This window comes from Vombatus ursinus, unplaced genomic scaffold, assembly GCF_900497805.2.
Source record: "Vombatus ursinus unplaced genomic scaffold, bare-nosed wombat genome assembly UNPS02014945.1, whole genome shotgun sequence".
Lineage (NCBI taxonomy): Eukaryota > Metazoa > Chordata > Mammalia > Diprotodontia > Vombatidae > Vombatus > Vombatus ursinus.
This window is the reverse complement of record NW_020954723.1, coordinates 20,405,515-20,420,225: the sequence shown is the minus strand read 5'-3', so window position 1 is coordinate 20,420,225 and position 14,711 is coordinate 20,405,515. Positions and strand designations below refer to the sequence as shown.

Sequence of the window (14,711 nt, the reverse complement as noted above, 5' to 3'; positions counted from 1 at the left end):
AACAACTACTCTCTCAAAGGATTTCCTTGGATTTCTTAGATTTTTCTTGGGTTATATTAGATCTGGCAACAAGGAGATGATAGGAAGTTTTGTTAAAACTTTAAGGGGGAAAAAACCCTTAAGTGACATATTTATCCACATAAAATGATAATGGCCTGCATCTTGGGACATGTGATTATTAAGTTTTATCACTATTTACATTCTTGGCAGTCTAACTGCTATTTCTTCCAAGATTAAGTAAATTTAAGAAGTGGTATATTTGACTCCAGCATCTTTAATGTTGCTCTACTTATTCTGAGCAATATGAATTATAATAAATTATGTGACATTTCTTTAAATTAGTGGTAGTGTGATTAAAATTAAAACCTGAATTAAAGGCTAACTATGTGAATCTTTTAGTGTATATACTAATCATAATTCAATTACAGTTTATGATTTAGCCTACATTATTATATTAAGATCCAAGAAATAATGATATGTTACACAACAGCTCTTTTTTAAACTCAAAAAGGATCAATCATAAAAGAATTAATTAGAAGATAAAGTTTGGAAATAGTCTCTAGAAATTCAAGTACTTTGTTTTTTAACCTTGAAGTAGAATAAAAACCTATTAACATTTCGATCAAAATTATTGGAACATTCCTTTGTCATATTTTATTACCCTAATTTGCTGCTCCTCCCCATTAGCAAAGGGGATATAGCAGCACAATTACCATCTCAAGGGTAGGGGTGACACTTGGAAGCTGGAGTTATCTACCCCCAACTCAAGGTAGCAATAGCAACATTAAACCTTGAGGCATGCTACCACACAGATGGAGCAACAGGGATACCAGTGCCAAGTGTGCCAGAAGAGAAGATGCCTGTTCTGTTTTTTTGAAAGACAGGTTAAGTTTTATGGCAGAGAATTACTTCTCTAATTGATAGTCCTATGTTCAACAATAAAGAAGGTTCTGAGTTATTCTGCTAAGACTTACAGCCTCTAAGTAATCATTTCTCATCTGGAATAATTATTTTATCTACATGGAATAAGCTAGATAAGGCTTAAAATTGAATTCATCAGCTACACTGGGAGTGACTGATTTTTATGATAGGTCTATCCTAATTCTACATGGTAAATGCCTAGAAGCTTGCATAATTCACTCTACCCAAATGAACTAGTCAAGGACAACTTGATTTGTCTGCTCTGGAAATCCCGAAAAAATCATTTAATATATCAAAGTTAACCCAAAACATTCTCTGTTTTTATCATGAACTTGAATACACAAGAGACGATAACAAACTGGTTTTCTCCAATTGTCTCCAAACTGTATAAATGGGAGGAATGTAATATTTTACATTTGTGTTTAAAAAAAAAAAATCAACCTTATAGATAGCAGAGGCATATCTGGCTAGTATTTGCTCATTTTCCATACTCCTCCTGCCCTTCCTGCTTGAGGTTATCTACAAAGATTGCATGACCACTTGTTATTCTTGTTCAAATATGAATTTACTAGATAGGCTCTACAGTCATGTCTTAACTCTGAGATTTTGTAAAATTATTTATGAAAATAATGGATTACCTTGTCTTTTGATTGTCCCTGTCGAGCAATTGCATCATATTTAATTTTTCCCTCTGCATCCACCTGAATGGCCAATGCATTGGACATTTTCTTCTTTCTTCCCATATCCAGTGGGTACTGGGCCACATGTATTTCTGGAAAGGCACCTCCATCTCCAAAATCCTGTACAGGAAAAAAATAAATGGGGGAGGGGTGAAAAATAGAGTACTCATTATGATTCTCATATTTAGGACAAATGTGGTAGGCTAAGAAACTTAGCACGTTTTCAGAAAAATGCTATGAAACCAAGGTATATAGTACTTTCCATGATAATTATGCCAAAAATCAGTTGCATGTGAAAATAGCACGACTTGCTAAACTGTAACTTTTCAGAAAAGTTAAGAGTTTAAAAAACAAAATAAAACAAGATAAACGGAATTTGCCAATGAAGACTTAAGGATCTTTTTGTAGGTTAAAATAAAACAGTATATCATTAATTAAATGGTCTTATACACATCAAGCACTTTAATTTTAAAGGACAGCCAGCATTTTTAATCTAAGAAGCAATATAACAATCATTAAAATGATAGAAAAAAACAATGAGCAATTAATATTAATCATTCCAACATGACAAAGGCAAAAATTTCTTACTATCTTTCCAATTTTACTTTATACTACTCCTCTTTTCACACTTTTTATTCCATCCAGAGTATATTACCCACCATTCCCTGATCTTGTCCTGCCCTGACCCAATTCTATGAATTTGTGCCTGGACTAAAGCAACTCCCTCCCCCTAAATGGTAATATATCCTGTTTAAATCCTTCCCTTCCTTCAAGGCCCAAATTTGGAGTTACATTCTCCATGAAATTTCCATTGATTTACTCAGTTGGCGGAGAGCCTTCCCTTCTTAAAATCTCTCCTGCTACTCTGACCTTTTCTACACATTTACCATATTCTTCTTCTTCTTCCAATACTTAAAGGGTCTGTGGTCTGTTATTTAACCAGTCTGCATACTGTTTTCACTGATGTAGATTATAATTTCACTACACTAAGTAGTGCAGGGTCTTTGAGATTTGCTATGGCCAAAAAGTGTATCATCCTGTAGCCAACGCAGTGATAAATCTTTCTAAATCTAGACAGGCTGTGACTGGCTGTCATATTCTAGTTGGTCACTAGGCTCATTCTTAAAGATTTTCTCCACTTGGTATTTATTACTTCTCACAGAACCTAGGATCATTACAATAACACTGACCACCACTTGATATGTACTTAATACAGGTCTGTTGAAATTTAATATAATTAATACCCAGAGTAGTGGATAAAGTAAATAGGGTGCTGGTCCTAGAGTTGGGAAGAACTGAGTTCAAATCTGATAATCAGACACTTACTAGCTGTGTGACCCTGGGCAAGTCACTTAACCTCTACCTGCCTCTTTCCTCATCTATAAAATTGGGAAAATAATAGCATCTACACCCCAGGGTTGTTGTGAGGATTAAATGAGATAACATTTTTGAAGTACTTAGCACAATGCCTAGCACATATCAGGTGCTTAATAAATTCAAGTATGTTTCGTTCCTTCCCTTCTAATGACTTTTGGGGGAATGACTAAAAAAGTTGTGGAATGCAAAGTACTAGAATGTATAGAAATATTATTACTATACCATAAGAAACAGTGAATATGATGAATATAGAAAAGCACATCTTTTATGAACTAAAGCAGAGTGAAACAGAACAAAAAAAAATCTATAAAATGACTTCAGCAAAGTAAATTAAAAGAACAACAAAAATAAAGCAAATGCTGTAAAAGTATAATGACCAAGGTTGGCCCTAAAGAAGGAATAAAACAATGTATCTCCCTTCTTTGCAGAGGTGAGACTGCAACAAACAATGTCTAGCTTAGTTGATGTATTTTATAGTCAATTTTGCTACAGTTTCTCTCTTGTATTTTTGTATTATTTATTATAAGGGATGACTCTCAGGAGGGAGAGGGAAGGATCATTTGGGAAATGTAAAAACAAAAGATATCAATAAAAATTTTTTTAGAAGACTGCTACTTTTGAAGTATCTAGTTCTTGAAAACAATTGTATTAAAATGCAGGATAAGTGACTTCTCTGAATTGTATGCTAATACTGCTGTAAAGAATTTTAACATTTTGAAAACAAACTGAAGAATGCTAAATGAAATACATTTCACCCTGAATTGGACAGAAACAGTTAAAGTATACCAAGAAAGCTGCTGCTTGTACTCTTGCTGACAATTTGACACATACTCAGAATCGTGTTGTTTTTTTTCCCACTATAATCAACATTCAGGACTGTGACTGTGGAATTATGTGGTCATTAAACCTGCCAGAAAATCACAGCTTTTATTTTGAAAATTAGAAGCAGATGCTTTTTTTCTCCAAACATTCACTCTTCTGGAAAAGTGCCCATGGCATTTTCAGATTAACAGGCCAATTTAGACTTTTCAAAACCTATTCTGTTCTACCTAGCTTTATGAAATCTTAGCTATTAAAATAAGATTTTTAAAAATTCAACTGTGCCATGAAGCTAAGTGTAGATTCCTTTTTAACTACATAAAATATGAAATGCAAGAAAGCTGCACTCCCTGATTTTACATAAAATGGTGCTTGCTAAAGAAGCCTAGTGTTAGATAAACCCAAAGACCAGGCTATTAAGGTAAGAATTCACTCATTCAACAAAAACTTCTGGGGAAACTAGAAAGCAGTCTGGTAGATACTAAGTATAGACCACAATCTCACACCAAAACCAAAATAAGCCCCAAATAGGTACATGATTTAGAAATAAATGACTACATCATAAATAAATTACAGGAGCAAGGATTACCATTTACATTTATGGACAGGTGAAGAACTCATGACCAAACAAGGGACCAAACATGGAAAATCCTAATTACATAAAATAAAAAAGTTTCTGTACAAACCAAATCAATGTGGCTAAAATTAGAGAAGAGAAGGAGGTAACTGGGGGCTGGAGAGGGGGTGAATCTTTGCAGCATTTTTTTTTTGTTAAAGGTTTCATTTCTAAGGTATATAAAGAACTAATCAAAATTTTTAAGAAAAAGGGCTCCAATTGATCAATGGCCAAATGATACAAACAAGCAGTTTTCAGAGGAAGAAAACAATGCGATCAATAGCCATGTGGAAAAAAGGCTCCAGATAATTTATAATTACAGAATACAAATTAAAGCAACTCTGAGGTTCCACACCCATTGCATCCACCAGACTGGCAAAGGTGATTAAAAAATGGAAAATGACAAATACTAAAGGAGCTGTGGAAAAAGAGATATATTAATGTACTGCTGGTGGAGCTGTGAGCTGGTCCACTCATTGTGCAAAGACCATCTGGAACTATGCCTCAAAATTTATTAAGCAATATATACCCTTTGACTCAGTCATACCACTACTAGAGGTCTATGCTCCTAAGAGATCAAAGAAAGAGTAAATGAACCCATACATTCAAAAATACTTGTTACAGATCTTTTAGTAGTGGCAAAGAACTGCAAACTCCAAGCACTGGTAAAGTAATTTACAATATGTGTATTGCCTGACAAGCAGTCAAGCTAAGTTTAAACAGTTTCACCAGCAGACTGGTCACAAGGCGTTCTAATAAAAATTAATCAGCTTTCAAAGACTGAAGAGAGTGGAGGCAATCTGTACAATATGAAGAGTATTCACACCAACAATTCAACAATCATACATTAAGTCCCTACTATATTGAAGAAATTATGCTAAGTATTAGTGATACAAAGACAAAATAAAAAAACAACGTTGCTCTCAAAGGGTTTATTCCACTGGAAGGACACAATTTTTTAAAACATGTTAAAGATTCCTGAATAATGATTTATATTTATTAACACTGTAAGATTTACATAGTGTTCTCCACACAATCTAAAAATAAAAAGTGTAAACGTTATCACCCCCATTTTCCAGATGAGAAAATTGGAAGCTCAGACTATGTTTCCACTATAGACAATGCCCTCTGTACCTCAATTTCCTTATTTTTCCAATGAAGGGGTTGGACTTGATTAGCTGTAATGTCCTGTGTCTCTCAAATATCTTATACTCTAACTCATTTTTCCCTAATACTTGCAGTGTCTTCCAGAGCTACTTCTCTACCCTACTCAAATTAAAAAAATTTTTTTGCATGTACAAACATTTTTGGAACTGTGATGGAATCGATTCCTGCCATTACTCAAGCTGATACCTTTTGTGAGAAGTGTTAGGCACTCCTATTTCCCTAGGAATTGGTCATTTGGTTTGTTTTCTCTATCTTTTAAGCATTCTATTTCTTGGCCATTTCCCTATTCATTTGCACTTTCCAAAAGGTAAAACATTATTAGTTTACCAAAGTGATTTTAGACAACTATATTTAGAAACAGTATTGAAGATCTTAGATGCTAGAGAACTTCATGGTTTAGACTTACTAATTTTATAGCAACCCTGATCAATTTAAAAAATTCAAAATGAAGGCTAATATTTACCTCTAATAAACGAGGTATCCAACCTTTTCGATATCCGTAAGGGGGAGGTTCTCTTCTTGATGAGACCAGTGCAGTCTGCCTTGATCTCTGTGATCTTGCCCTTTCCTCAGCCTCAAGCTGGTCCTGAGAAAGCTGAGTTGGAGCAGGTAAAAAACTACAAAATCAAGGATAAGGAGAAAAGTTACAAAACAAATAAAAATACTACATGTCATGCAAATCAATAATGAGAATAAAATTTTTCTTGTTAATTTCACGAAGAGGGAGAATTTCTACTGCTCTTCAGAAGTGCCAATACCAGTCATTTTGTATCCTAGGTAATAATGAAGTGCTCATTCATAGAATCAAGAATTTTTGACTAAAGGCAAATGAGATGAGTTCTATAACGAGGGCAGTCACAGCATAGCCCAAGAGCTAAAGTGCTATGTTTGTGAATCTCTTATAAACTGAGAGTAAACCCTCAGTCATTCAGAGGATTTTCCTTTTGTTCCCTTACTTTTTAATCATTATAGTGCCAATATTAAAGGATAAGTAGAAACAGGAAGAGAAGTTGAAACCTAAAGGAATGAAAGGGACAGGGAATGGGCAACTAGAGGAAAAAAAAAGTACATTTAAGAATCCTTTTCTAATCCTGATCAATCCAAGAATTAATGTATATAATCCTAAGTAATAAGAAAAAGGTTGATTTTCTGAAAAGTTATTAACCTTTAAGAAATAGAAGTAGTGCCAATTTGAATTTTCTTTTGACTATTTATACTTCCAGTGTACCGATCATAATAAATGTTAAGTTATCAAGCAAAAAGGTCCAATGCATTTATACTGAAAATAAATTATAGCACATGGAACAAAACCCTTGACATTCACTGTATAAAAGGCTAAATGAGTCCCCCAAATACACTAGTCAACCAAGAATAAAAGGAAAAGTCAATCACTGCATTAAACAAAATGTTAGCATCAGAAAAGTAATTCTGTCTTTGACAGAGAGAGCCCAACTCTTGTTTCTGCATGCTAATATAGCATAGATCAAAAGAAGTTATGTCAGTCTTCCCCAAAAAATTTCTACTGGAGCTACCAACAAGAAGTCCTATGGACATTGTGAAGTGTTGTACCCTTTGGAAAATGCAAATGAACAGAGGAAAAAGCCAAGAAGTAAAATGCTTAAAAGATAAAGCAAACAAACCAATGCCCAGGGTAACAGTTTCAATTTTAAACAGTTCAAGATTTAAACTTTGCACGCTTCATAAAGTTAGCAAGAAGTAATTCAATGAAAACCTAAGAACTACTGGTCAACCTTAAAATTAAGCTAGTGTTGATATTGTTACTACCAGTATTTCCCTTGTATGTATGTATGTATGTATATATTTATATATATGGGGGTGTGTATGTTTACATACATACCACCCTTTCCACAAGATCTAGCTCAAGTCCTACTTCCTCAGTGAAGCCTTTCCTTACCTAACTTCCCATTTTCTATCTTCTTTGGTACTTCTCACTCCCTGCCCACAAAAGTCTGCATTACATTACAGTTTAATTGCTTTGTATGTCTACATTTTGTCAGTAGATTGAAAGATGATTGTAGACCAGGGTTCACCTCTTAATCTTCCTTCTCTATACACCACACCAGGTAACACATGGTGCTAGGCATGTAATGATACTTGTTTCTTCCAAGATTCACTGTTATGGTCTGTTCAGAATGATGACTTTCTAAATGAGTTATGTAGGAAAAGTAGGAAAGGGGCACAAGCTAAGGATAACAATGACATTAGATTGTAAGCTTCTTGAGAGCAGCAACTGTCCTTTTGTTTCTTTTTGTATTCTCAGTGCTCAGCAGTGTGCCTGGAACATAGCAGGAGCTTAATAAATGTTTATTGTTTGACTTTCCAGAGTCTCTCCTCGAGTCTCCACTTTTCTTGCCCCTAGGTGCTTTTTTTTTGTTTTAAGTCAAAATTTTTTCTATTTACTAAGCACCTGTTTTAGGGATTAGTCTAAGTTATGTAATTTTTTTTGGCTCAATATGCAGTAATGATCATTCACTGGAAATCGAGGGCCGCCTTCATACATAGCTTCCAAGACAACGGGAAGAAGCAAGAATCAGGGGAGGAGGGTTCTCTTCTACCAGTGAAAAGGACTGACCAACGTCTATACGCCCCCTCACCCCCAATGCAGAGCTCGCTAGGTGGACGTGTTTATCTTTGTTTTCCGAGAAAGTACAGACAATAAGGAAGCAGACACTAGCTGGAAGCTCTTCTCCGCCCCCCCCCCCACTTTCCACCTTCTTCCTCCCACACAAATAACCATACCCCCCCCCTCCCGGCCCCCACCTTTTTAACCCCTACCCCCCACTTCCAACTCCCTCCACGGTTGTGAAGACCTCTTCATAACTTCGCCCCCCGAAACAAGAAAAATTCAAGCGACCAGCTAAGGCAAGGAAGGGTTAGCCACGCCGATCTCGGCAGCCCTGACTAGAGGCGGCCCGAGGCAGGGGTAAGTGTTCAGGAAAGGCCCCAGTTCCGGGAAGGCCTGGTTGACTCCGCAGCTAACGGGAAGTCCCGGCCCACAGCTTTGCCCCAAGGCGTCGATACTCCCCCGACCGACACCCTCCCCAGAGTGTGGAAGCTGAGGAATAAAAAGGCAAAAGCGAACTGAATCTCTTCCGTAACGAAGATGCCCCCCTCCCCCATACTCCCCACAACCCACCTGGTCAGCGCCATCTTCTTCCGCCGCTTCCACCGTTCGCGACGGCCGAGCTGGGAGGGGTTTACCAGGCAACTGAAAGGGGTGGGGGGGAGGGTAGCGAAGAAAAGACGGGCGGAATGCGCACGCACCCTAAACGAAAGGCATCTTGGGATTTGTAGTACTCTTTGACCGAAGGGAGGGGAGGGGGCGGGGCGAAACCGTGGGCAAATAGAGCAAGGGCAGACTCTTTAACGCTTCAATTGAACGTACGCCATGATGTCACCCACACTGTGTGACGTTAAAGGCCTGCCCTAAGCAAAATTGTGAAGTCTGAATACTTGGTGTTGGATACTTCTTCAGAAATGTTTAACAAGGACTTTGGTCTGGGGAACCTGTCAACTAACGGAATTTATGTTTTTAGAGGAACCTGGTTGACTCATTGGGTAAAACGTTGGACCTGGAGTCAGGAGAGATCTGAGTTCAAATTCGTTATCTGACTCTTACTAGCTGTGTGACCTTGAGCAAATCATTTAATTTCTTTCTGCCTCAATTTCTTCTGTAAAACGGGGGTGATAATAGCACCTACGTTTCCATTTCAGGGTTATTGTGAGAATGAGATAGTATTGATGAAGCGCTTTACAAACTATAAAGGACTATAACAATGCTAGCTATTATTATGCTTTTTGGAACCAAAGGAGTGTTTATCTCTAAAAATACAATCGAAGGCGCTGCTACAGGACTTGGGAGAGATATTTTGGTACTGGAGGAACTGTTGGATGCCTTTCAAAAAACAAAAACTGATACTTCAGCACCCAGGACAGTACCATAGGCATAGTGAAATGGTAGGTCAGCAAGCATTTATTCAGCACCTACCCTGGCAGAAACTGCTCAGCTCAGGGGTAAACAGAAAAGAAACAGTCCCCCACTCTCAAGGAACTCACAGTCTAATGTGGGCCCTAATGAACTTTTGTTCTTGATGACAACTGATGATAAGGACATGAAACAAATACCGTTAACAACGAAGAGCTAAGTTCTTTTTTTTTCTACTATAATAGTAATAACAACAATAACTAACATTGTAAATGAGAGCTCACAACAGGAAGGGATCAACATGGGCTAAAGTTTTGAGGGAAAGCTATTAATATTAATAGACTCTGAAGACAAATATTAATCAATCAGTGAATATTTATTAAGTGCTTACTAGGTGCTAAGCATCATACTCAGTGCTAAGCTAAGTTACATAGTCCAAGTCTTCAAGGCATGTACATTATGCTAGAGGGAAATAGTATATGTGCAGATAAATCAGAATAAAGTTATTTATTCTATGGGGTAGGGGTATCCTGAAGAACCTTGTGTAGGGCAGGGCTTCTTAAACTTTTTACACTGAGGCCCCCTTTATGCTGGAGAAATTTTTGTGCAACCCAGGTATATAGGTATATAAAACAGGTATACAAATCAAACATTTACTGATAATAAATCATAAAGAAATTTATTTTAAAACCATTCTTTGGTATACATATAATTTTACCATTTATTGAAGTTGAAAGCAAATTTACACACTAATGAGATGAATGTGCTTATTTATTTTTACATAAAGATTAAATCTTTGCAGAATATTTGATACTGCAGGACATAGAGCATCTTCAACATTTTTCAGAGTTGACTGATATTTTGATTTTATAATCGTCAATGCTGAGAATGCTGCTTTGCATAAATACATAGTACAAAATGGCAGAAGTATGTTTAGGGCCATTTCAGAAATTGTTGGAAATTCTGTCGTAATCCCAAGCCAAAATTCACTGAATGATTTTGTATGTACAATAAAAACACTGCAATTCATGACATACAATAGTCTCAAATCTGAGCCGAGGTGCTTCTGGCAGCATTTGTTGGCGTTGCATGGAGTGACGGTATGTGCAGTGCAAAGTGCACATGTTGTGTGTTCAGAACCAAGCACTGCCAGAAACACCTCAGATTCACTACAAATTTGATTTTGAATTAATTTTGGGTCATTGAGCATTCAGAAACCTTTTACTGTTGCCATATTTTTCATGACCCCCACATTCAGTCATACAACCCCATATGAGGTCGTGACCCACAGTTTAAGAAGTGCTGGTGTAGGGGATGGCACTTGAGCTGAGACTCAGCAAAAGCTAAATATTCTGGGAGAGGAAAGTGAGAAGGGAATATATTCTAGGCATGGGTGCCAGCTTACACAAAGCCACAAAAACAGAAGATACCTCATTTATTATCTCATTTGATCCTCACAACATCTCTGTGCAGTAGGTGCTTATTATTATCTGTACATTTTTCAGATGAGGAAATTCAGCTTAAGTGACTTTCCCAGGATGACACAACTAGTAAGTATCTGAGACAGGATTTGAATTCAGCTTTTCCTAATTCTAGGTCCAGACCTCTGCCAATTAGGCCACCTAACTGCTCCATTATGTTATGTATGGGGAATGGCCCAAATGGCTGAGTTTGGCCAGGATGTGGAGTTTGCAAGGGGAAGTAATGTGAAATCAATTTGGATATATAGATTAGAGCCAGACTGTGAAGGATTTTAAATGTCAAACAGAAGAGTTGCATTTGATTCTAGAGACTATATGGAGCCCCTGGAATTTCTCAAGCAGGAGAGTAACATGGTCAGGCTCTACATTAACAATATTGATTTGACAACTATATAAAGTTTATATTGGCACGGGGAAAGATTAGAGGCAGAGAGACCAATTGAGAGGACAGTACTGAGTCCAGACAAGAGATGATGGTGGTGACTGAATACAGAGGATGTATACAGAGGCAGAATCAGCAAGACTTGAAAAAGTATTTATTGGCTATGGGTAGTAGAGTGAAAAAGAATGAAGAGTTAAATGTGGTTCCAAGGTTTAGGGTAAGTCACAAGCTCTAGTGACTAAAGGAGGGCAATGAACCCTCAACAGAAACTATGACATTAGGAAGAAGTCTGGTCTTGCAGCAAAAGATAATGAGTTCCTTTTTGTATTGCATAGTGTATTGAGGGAACGTGTTCAGAGTTGCCCTTTCTGGTTCTATTAAACCATCTGGAAGTTTTGGGGCCTGCTTCCATCCATGTGGTAACCCGTTTCTAGGAGGACTTGTTGTTTTGGTACAGTGTAACAAGCCTGAGTGACCCCATGGTCCTCCCACTGTGACAGCGGCATGGGAAGTGGAACTCTACATTAATTAAAAGAAGAGATAGGTTCTAGCTCAGCCTTTTTTGACTCTCCCTGTGGTATCATATAGCTTCAAAACTTCCTGAGGGACTGGGGATGGGCTCCCCTTTCTTGAGGCCAGCATCATAACAACTATGCCCAAGGGGCAGCTAATGCAGAGGGTCAAGTAAGTGAATTGGTGCCTGGGTTCCTGACTTCCTTTTCCCCTTGTGTGTTTCCTTTCCTGAGTAGGTGATTCCTCAGCAACCTCAAGATGTAGTCCAGACTTGGAGGTGACCTTAGGGGTCTGGAGGTCTGTGACTGTGCTGGCAGGAACATGCACCAGAGTGGTGGGGGCTGATGGAAGGGAAAGCTTTTTCATCATAGAGGATAGCCTCCTAGAAGAGAGACCCATCCTGCCCAGATGCCACAGCCAGCTGTGAATTGCATGATTACATACTTAAGATCTGAGGGAAAGGAAGAAATTCCAGACTTCAAAATTTGAGGACCTGTGAGTTACCCTTGGCCAATCATATGTACAATAAATGTGCGTTACCGTTTTGTGCTCTGAGTTTAAGAACATTTTTCCTAACAAAGCTGTGTGTACTTGTGGAAGAGTGAGCCCTGTGTTATTGGGGCATGATTTTATAACTACTCTTCTTGCTATGGTATTTGAGTCAATGCCTTTGCTAAATGATAATTAAGCCTACTGACTATTTGTTCTTTCTTTAAAAAAAAAACAACCTTTTTAAAAATTTACGAGCATTTATTTTTTATTCCTCCCAACCCATCCCCACCAAAAATAAATAAAATCCAAACCCTCATGACAAATATACAGTCAAGTAAAATTAATTCTTGAAAATCTGTGTCCAAAAATATTATGTCACTTTCTATGTGTTAAGTCTGTTACCTCTCTATCAGGGAGTGGTCAGCATGCATCATCATAAATCCTCTGGAATCATGGTTGATCGTTACAATGATAAAATGTTCTTAATTTTTCAAAGTTGCTTTTCCTTTTTTTAGGTGTTTATTAAGGTTTTTTTTATGGTTACATTTTGAATTCCAAGCTGTCTCTCTCCCTCTCCCCCAACCTCACACTAGAGGCCAACATTTGACATAGATATATAGATATAGATATATTATATATATGAAACCACACGAACCATACAAAACCATTCTTTTTCTGCAAGTGTATAGCATCTTCCTCCATAGGTCCTTTGTAGTTGATTTAAATATTAATGCTACTCAGAATAGCTTAGTCATTCATAGTTACTCTGAGAATAATATTGCTATTACTATATACAATGTTCTCCTGGTTCTTCTCATATCACTCTTCATTATTTTGTGCAAGTCTTTCTATTCCCATTCAATTCTCTTTAGATGTCTATCATATCTAGTTTAAGATTCTATTCATTTCCTTCATTTGTTTCTTTTTTCTTTTTTGTTAGATTTATCTAGCTGAGAAGAGAAGGTTGAATCCCCCCACAATTATTTCTATTCATTTATATTTCCCTTTAAAAATCTGGATATTATGGCATTTGGTGCATATATGTTTAGTACTGATATTACTTCATTATCTATGGTACCTTTTAACATAATGTAGTTTTCTTGTTTATCTCTTTTAATTAAATCTATTTTAGCTTTAATGGTCTGAGATCATGATTGCTACTTCTGCTTTTTTTTTTAACATCAGCTGAAGCATAATAAATTCTACTCCAGCTCTTTATTTTTACTCTGTGTATGTCTCTCATTTTTAAAAGTGTTTCTTGAAAACAACATATTGTTGGGTTTTGATTTTTGATCCATTCTGCTACACATTTCTGTTTTATGGGTGAGCTCATCCCATTCACATGCAAAGTTATAATTATGAGTTGTGTATTTCCCTCAATCCTATTTTACCTCTCCCTACCCAATATTATTTTTTAGGATCATCTCATCATAACCAACTCAACCCCTGGCCTTCTAACTATGCATACTCTTTTTAACTACCTTAGTAATGATAACATTCTTAAGAGTTACAAATATCATTTTCCCATATAAGAAGTAAACAGTTTAGCCTTATTAAGTCTCTTTTAATTATAATTAGTCTTTCATGTTTATCTTCTTCTGTTTCCTGTAAGTCAAATTTTCTGTTGAGTTCTGGTCTTTTCCTCAAGGATACCTGGAAGTTCTCTAATTCATTAAATATACAGTTTTCCCTTGCAGGATTACACTCAACTTCTCTGGGTAGGTTATTCCTGGTTACAAACCCAGCTCCTTTGCTTTTAGAATATCGTATTTCATGCCCTTTGGTCTTTTAATGTAGAAGCTGCAAAAGCTTGTATTATCTTAATTGTAGCTTCACAACATTAAATTGTTTCTTTCTAGTCACTTGTAATATTTTCTCCTTGATCTGGGAGCTTTGAAACTTAGCTATAATGCTCCTGTGAGTTTTCATTTTAGGATCTCTTTCCGGTGGTGATTGGTAGATTTTTTTTTTCTATTTCTACTTTGTCCTCTAGTTTTAAAACTTTAGGCAATTTTCCTTAATTTCTTGAAGTATAGTGTCTAGACTCTTTTTTCTATCATAACTTTCAGGTAGTCTAACAATTCTTATATTATCTCTCCTCAATCTATTTTCCAGGTCAGTTGTTTTTCTAATGAGACATTTCACATGCTCTTCTATTTTTCATTCTTTTGGTTTTATTTTATTATTTCTTGGTGTGTTATTAAGCTATCAGCTTTCTTCCCTTGCCCATTTCTAATTTTCAAGGAGTTGTTTTTTTCCACAAGTTTTTGGAACTCTTCATAATTTTCTTAATTTTCCTGCATTACTCTTATTTCTT

The 14,711-nt window shown here is 36.6% G+C and overlaps 2 protein-coding genes across 2 annotated transcripts in view; one reads left to right on the top strand and one right to left on the bottom strand.

Moving 5' to 3' along the window:
- The window catches only part of SNW1 (SNW domain containing 1), a 29,879-nt gene extending 21,061 nt beyond the window's left edge, over nucleotides 1-8,818 (bottom strand). Inside the window, exons 1-3 of the mRNA XM_027844711.1 lie at nucleotides 8,738-8,818; nucleotides 6,044-6,197; nucleotides 1,560-1,721 (exon numbers count right to left, since the gene is read on the bottom strand). Coding sequence (XP_027700512.1) covers nucleotides 1,560-1,721; nucleotides 6,044-6,197; nucleotides 8,738-8,751 — 330 coding nt within the window. The 5' untranslated portion in view covers nucleotides 8,752-8,818. The remainder of the gene's footprint in view (nucleotides 1-1,559; nucleotides 1,722-6,043; nucleotides 6,198-8,737) is intronic.
- Nucleotides 8,402-14,711, top strand: part of ADCK1 (aarF domain containing kinase 1) — a 209,011-nt gene continuing 202,701 nt past the window's right edge. Inside the window, exon 1 of the mRNA XM_027844713.1 lies at nucleotides 8,402-8,524. The gene's annotated coding sequence lies outside the window, so the exon portion shown is untranslated. The remainder of the gene's footprint in view (nucleotides 8,525-14,711) is intronic.